We start from the raw sequence: 6,777 nt of genomic DNA, 5'->3' as shown, positions 1-6,777 counted from the left end.
ACAAACATTTTCCAGAATGGAAATGGATGGAGGATGTTCTGCAAACTCTGCCAGATGGAGCTTTGCTTTTTTTTTAAAAAAAAAAAACCTTTAGATTAAACAGGGTTTTCATCTAATTTGCCACATCTCTTTCTTTTTGCTAGAGGTCTTTTTACACTTAAAAAAAAAAAAAGTCCTGAATAATTCCGAGTTTCCCTTTGGAGGCTCAGAAGAAAGATTCTGATGCTAACTTGTCGTTATCAGATTGATGGGCCGGGTTTGATTGAAGTCTCTTTGTCATGCAAATGTCACTGGGCCATGATGGATGGGGCCCAGATATCTGACAAGCTTCAGGAGGTCCTCAGCCATTGGTCCCTGGAGAATCACGTGTGCTGTGGGTGAGAGACAGGGGGTTTGAAGCCTGGCAAGGCATGGATGGAAGTTTACACATTTGACATAGTACCTAAAGGTTGTAGGGCAGAAGGAATCCCCCGAAAGCAGGTTGACCCTCCTCCATCACTGGCAGATGGACAATACCAGAATGAGCTCCTTTCTGGACTATGCAATTTGTAACCGTGGGACGAGCGCCTACTCACCCAGAGGATACCATCACTTTGAGCAAGGGACGCCACCCTTCCCTGCCTGCCCGGGTACCAATGACATTTATAATGGGGATGGAAGGTTTGTGGTAGGAGGGGGGAATGGTGTCCCAAGCCATCTCCACCAGCAGAACCCCAGTTACCCTCCCCAGCCCAGCGCTGGGGTCCCCTATACCAACTCTCTAACAAGTTACACCCCACAGACTTGCAACCAGGCTTATGGGCACCAGGCTTATGCCAGCCCAGACGCAGATGGCATCTATTTCCAGCAGACAGCCTACTGCTCCAACACTGGGGCCAACTCCAACTCTTATTCTGATGGCTATTGTGGAGCAGTACCGGGGCCTGCCCAGTACCAACAGCACCCTTATGGGCAGGAGCACCAGGGACTGCTACAAGCCTACCACAACCCTCCTTCTATGCTACACGAAGAGAAGGAGCCCTCCTGCCCTTCAGAGCAAGCCCTACCCAACCACACGTTTGACTGGATGAAAGTAAAGCGAAATCCACCCAAGACAAGTGAGTACCAGCAAGAGCCATTGCTTCTCAGTGCGGCTATGAGTTATTATGGGCCTCCGCTTCACCTTATATCCATATACGTGGGCGAGAGCTATTACTGTATCATCAATCTTCTGTCATAGCCAGGGCTCATCAAGCTCCCACCCCTGCAATAAATCCTCTCATCATATACTACTCGCTCATCCATAAATGTACCACTGAGTCCTCAGAGTATGGGTGTATATATATATATACTAATGATAAACTAATATCTCTATATATACCACTGAACAGTGGGGCCTTGAGTCCTCAGAGTCTGTGTGTATATATATATATATATTCCAATGATAAACTAATATCTCTATATATACCACTGAACGGTGGGCCCTTGAGTCCTCAGAGTCTGTGTGTGTATATATATATATATATATATATATATATATTCCAATGATAAACTAATATCTCTATATACTATAGTGCATCTAATGCATACATTCAGAATGTGTGCAAAACAAATAATATCCAGAATATTTTGTTTTAATGGGGGGCTTAGAGATATGGGGTTCAGTTATAGTTACGACACTATCACTCTCTCCATCCAGCTAATAAAATTGTCCAATAATAATCCTAGGGCACAAAGGTGAGGATAGAAGCGAATATTTAGTCTTATAATACATCAGATTTGTAACATTGCCTTGTCATTTGATACAAAGTATAACAAAGCTCGTTTTCTCAACAAATATAGTTACGAATAACCAAGTGTCTCTAACTGAACTCGAATCCTGCTAAATATTCTTTAACGAATGGCCGTTTATATGCATGATTAGAGTTGTTTTTTTGTCAGTATTGTATTTTGATTTTTACTTGGCAAAAGTCTGGCGCAATTTCAATTTACTAGCCACAAAAAAGGAGTTGGAAAGCTAATGGCGTTTTAGGGTGAGGGGGGAAAGGAAATTGAGTAGTGTAGCCATGAAATGAATGGATTCCTGGGGTGCTCATGTTATCAGGGCTACTTACTGTATGTGTTTGCTCACCCCCTAACCTTCCCATAAACGGTTGTTAAAGTATTTCTATACGTTCTAATGAAAGTGTTCCCCTCTGCTTTGTGTCCCAGCAGCCAAACCGGTGGACTTTGGGCTCAGTACCCAACAGAACACCATCAGAACCAATTTCACGACCAAGCAGCTGACTGAGCTGGAGAAGGAGTTCCATTTTAACAAGTACTTGACTAGGGCCAGGAGAGTGGAGATCGCCGCCACCCTGGAACTGAACGAAACCCAAGTAAAAATATGGTTCCAGAACCGGAGAATGAAACAGAAGAAACGAGAAAGAGAAGGACTGGCCCCAAGCGCCATTAAGGGCTCCATGAAAGAGAATGGGGAGATGTCAGACCTGTCCAGTTCAACCTCCCCAGATGCCTCTCCCAACTCAGTGTAGCACAAGCAATGGACAGTAAGCAGAGCGCACATAGATGTTGTATATATTTTATTTTGTTCTACAAATACCTTCCTATTTATATACAAGATTAGTTTACAGGATCGTCATTGTATCCATGGAACACAAGGAAAGTGCCCGTTCCTCTCAGGGAACCTCAGATTTCAGGGGACACGCACTTGGAGAACTATCCATAAGCTCCTGTCTGATCCAAATGTGGCCTATTTATCCTTATTCCCATTGTGGGGGGGTGGGGGATGGGGGGGGTATAGTTCCTTCTGTTTGTTCTCTGGAATAGAAGCTTAGCCATTGGCATATTTTTATTTGATTGTAATTATATCATTAATGTTATAAGGGCTGATAATGTTTGATTCCAGTTATGGAACAAGATAGAATAAGAGGAAAATGTTATTTTAAAAATATTTTTTAAAATATCCCATTTTTGCACCTACACTATACTGGAGTGGTTGGCTATACTTTGTGCGCTATACAGGGTGACTTTAGGGGACTGCAATTGTTCTGACACACTATGGTCACAGCAGTCCTATAAAAGGAAAAAAGCAGCTATAAAACACTGCAAATGCATCTCTTGCTGTTCAAGAGACTGTGGTTGTAAGGCAGGAAGTATATTAGGGTGAAATGGTGCCTATAGTAGCAGTGGGGGGATAATAGCCTCTGGGAAGGGACTGGGGCTGTGGGATAGCAGGTATAGTAGGGAGAGATGGTGCCTATAGTAGCAGTGGGGGGATAATAGCCTCTGGGAAGGGACTGGGGCTGTGGGATAGCAGGTATAGTAGGGAGAGATGGTGCCTATAGTAGCAGTGGGGAGATAATAGCCTCTGGGAAGGGACTGGGGCTGTGGGATAGCAGGTATAGTAGGGAGAGATGGTGCCTATAGTAGCAGTGGGGGGGATAATAGCCTCTGGGAAGGGACTGGGGCTGTGGGATAGCAGGTATAGTAGGGAGAGATGGTGCCTATAGTAGCAGTGGGGGGATAATAGCCTCTGGGAAGGGACTGTGGCTGTGGGATAGCAGGTATAGTAGAGAGAGATGGTGCCTATAGTAGCAGTGGGGGGATAATAGCCTCAGGGAAGGGACTGTGGCTGTGGGATAGCAGGTATAGTAGGGAGAGATGGTGCCTATAGTAGCAGTGGGGGGATAATAGCCTCTGGGAAGGGACTGGGGCTGTGGGATAGCAGGTATAGTAGGGAGAGATGGTGCCTATAGTAGCAGTGGGGAGATAATAGCCTCTGGGAAGGGACTGGGGCTGTGGGATAGCAGGTATAGTAGGGAGAGATGGTGCCTATAGTAGCAGTGGGGGGATAATAGCCTCTGGGAAGGGACTGGGGCTGTGGGATAGCAGGTATAGTAGGGAGAGATGGTGCCTATAGTAGCAGTGGGGGGATAATAGCCTCTGGGAAGGGACTGTGGCTGTGGGATAGCAGGTATAGTAGAGAGAGATGGTGCCTATAGTAGCAGTGGGGGGATAATAGCCTCAGGGAAGGGACTGTGGCTGTGGGATAGCAGGTATAGTAGGGAGAGATGGTGCCTATAGTAGCAGTGGGGGGATAATAGCCTCTGGGAAGGGACTGGGGCTGTGGGATAGCAGGTATAGTAGGGAGAGATGGTGCCTATAGTAGCAGTGGGGGGATAATAGCCTCTGGGAAGGGACTGTGGCTGTGGGATAGCAGGTATAGTAGAGAGAGATGGTGCCTATAGTAGCAGTGGGGGGATAATAGCCTCTGGGAAGGGACTGTGGCTGTGGGATAGCAGGTATAGTAGGGAGAGATGGTGCCTATAGTAGCAGTGGGGGGATAATAGCCTCTGGGAAGGGACTGGGGCTGTGGGATAGCAGGTATAGTAGGGAGAGATGGTGCCTATAGTAGCAGTGGGGGGATAATAGCCTCTGGGAAGGGACTGGGGCTGTGGGATAGCAGGTATAGTAGGGAGAGATGGTACCTATAGTAGCAGTGGGGGGATAATAGCCTCTGGGAAGGGACTGGGGCTGTGGGATAGCAGGTATAGTAGGGAGAGATGGTGCCTATAGTAGCAGTGGGGGGATAATAGCCTCTGGGAGGGGACTGGGGCTGTCGGATAGCAGGTATAGTAGGGAGAGATGGTGCCTATAGTAGCAGTGGGATAATAGCCTCTGGGAAGGGACTGGGGCTGTGGGATAGCAGGTATAGTAGGGAGAGATGGTGCCTATAGTAGCAGTGGGGGGATAATAGCCTCTGGGAGGGGACTGGGGCTGTGGGATAGCAGGTATAGTAGGGAGAGATGGTGCCTATAGTAGCAGTGGGGGGATAATAGCCTCTGGGAAGGGACTGGGGCTGTGGGATAGCAGGTATAGTAGGGAGAGATGGTACCTATAGTAGCAGTGGGGGGATAATAGCCTCTGGGAAGGGACTGGGGCTGTAACGTAGCAGGTATAGAGAGACACAGTGCTGGTTTGGGTGCAGGTACATGGAGTGATTTTGACAGAAACAGGTGTGTATGCATTTTTTGTCTGCACCCAATCTAACACAGTGCCTCTTGGTGCAGACAAAGGAGCACAGGACAGCAGATCTGCTAATTCTTGGCCTGTGAATAAATGCAGTCTGAGTAGCCTTGTAGTAGCCACTGGAACCTTAATTTTGAATAGCAGGTTATTACTTATAGCAACCAATCAGATCTCTTTGCTTTCATTTTCAAACATGTAGTGGTCTGGTAAAACAAGAGTTGCAACACTGGTGTAAATGAGCACCTATGTTAGAAAATGAGTGTTACCTGTTCTGTACCCTTTAATTTTTATTTACAACTGACACCATGCTTTGTCATAGGTTCTAGGGAATCAAATTCAACAACAGAAAGGCTATGGGCTAATTTGTCCTACTTTATATAATAAAAAGCCCACTTAAAGTCTTTTACCCAGCACACAGTCTTCATGTGGCCTACCATTCCAGTATAGGGTATCTATTAACACACAACAAAGAGAATAGATTGCACTATTAGTGTTTGCTCAGGATATTAGCGTAACAAACACTTTATTTTAGGTTCACAATATCCAGATTCATGTACGATATTGAATGTTTTTCGGCAAAATACAATATTCTAGATTGTTTTTATATTATATATGTTAATTGGAGTCATTCTTTGTTTTTGTTTTCTTTTTTCATTATTAGGAATAAATCTACCTCATTTTAGAATTTTTTGTGTCTTTTAAACTTTAGTTGATATTATATTTACTGACCCGTGGGCTAATGTCAGGTGAGGTGTTTTTTCAGAGAGAGAGGGGAAGCACCTGAAATCATCCATGTCACTTCCCATTCAGTACAATGGAAATTGCCTGTTACCAAGGAGTTTAGCACTGAAAACTGTCTGTACCAGTACTGACTGTCAGTTTCATTGTAGGGAGAGATGCTTTTTGGGGATTTTGGTTTAAATATAATTACTACTGTTTAAAAACTGAAGTGTGGTCATATTTGCATTGATCTATTAATTTGAGCCAACCACCCAAATGACTAGGACAGCAGGAAGTAAAGAAAACCTGCAGCATACCCCTATATGTAATAAAAGGCACCAAGGTTGCCCAGGAACAGTAACCCATAGCAACCAATAAGATGTTTGCTTTTAAACAGGTGACCAGTATATGTATACCTGCTAATTGGTTGCTATGGGTTACTGCTCCTGGGCAAGCGTAGTGTCTTTTATTACATAACCCCATATATGTGTTCTCAAGTAGCTAAGAAATAGGGGTCCCGGCCTATCATACACAGGCAATATGCTTCCAACAAACTGCCCCCAGATTGGTTCAAGAACCCCTCCCCCTTTAACAGAGAAAAGATGGGTTCCAAAACACCTATGTTCCAAGCAGGATGAGAATGGAGGGGTCTCACTGCTAAATATTCCCTAGGGAAGCCATACTGTACCAGTCAGGGGTGGGGGCAGGGCCTTTACATTTGTACAGCACTATAACACACCACTTGTGTAATTTTATTAGAGAAACACTACTATGCAAAAGTTATAATTTACCATTAGGTTGGCAGCTTTACTAAGAAGTCTGAAGTGTAAACTGGAAATAAACCAAAATGAGAATTAGACCCTGTGGTTGCTGGCAGTACAGGGCACATAAAGGCCCAGTGGGGCCCTGACTGGTGCTTGGGAAAAAAAACTATCTTCCCAGCTAATAAGATGCACTCCAAGTGTAAAGCAAGATGATGGAGAAGAGAAAGCATATACCCCTTTAACCTTGTGTCCTAATCAACACACACACCAAAAGGACATGGAA

General features: G+C 45.0%; 1 protein-coding gene across 2 annotated transcripts; it reads left to right on the top strand.

The window, feature by feature from the left end:
• Positions 1-434: 434 nt before the first annotated feature.
• hoxb1 (homeobox B1) lies at positions 435-5,634 on the top strand. Of its 2 annotated transcripts, none has more exons than XM_002938017.5 (3): positions 435-1,097; positions 2,194-3,216; positions 4,937-5,634. In XM_002938017.5, exons 1-2 carry the CDS (start codon positions 506-508, stop codon positions 2,511-2,513), a joined length of 912 nt encoding a protein of 303 aa, XP_002938063.1. In that variant the 5' UTR covers positions 435-505; the 3' UTR covers positions 2,514-3,216; positions 4,937-5,634. The 2 variants fall into 2 exon arrangements, with proteins under 2 accessions (XP_002938063.1, XP_004918719.1); XM_004918662.4 differs by having other exon boundaries at positions 437-1,097; positions 2,191-3,216.
• Positions 5,635-6,777: the final 1,143 nt, after the last annotated feature.

This window comes from Xenopus tropicalis, chromosome 10 (genome assembly GCF_000004195.4).
Source record: "Xenopus tropicalis strain Nigerian chromosome 10, UCB_Xtro_10.0, whole genome shotgun sequence".
NCBI lineage: Eukaryota > Metazoa > Chordata > Amphibia > Anura > Pipidae > Xenopus > Xenopus tropicalis.
The sequence above is the reverse complement of the archived record's forward strand: the minus strand, read 5'-3'. Positions and strand labels throughout refer to the sequence as shown.

Bases quoted from the DNA above. Each gene is read 5' to 3' on its own strand.
- hoxb1 (XM_004918662.4), top strand. From the start codon at position 506: ATGGACAATACCAGAATGAGCTCCTTTCTGGACTATGCAATTTGTAAC. The intron at 1,098-2,190 runs GTGAGTACCAGC...TTTGTGTCCCAG, and splicing joins GCGAAATCCACCCAAGACAA to CAGCCAAACCGGTGGACTTT.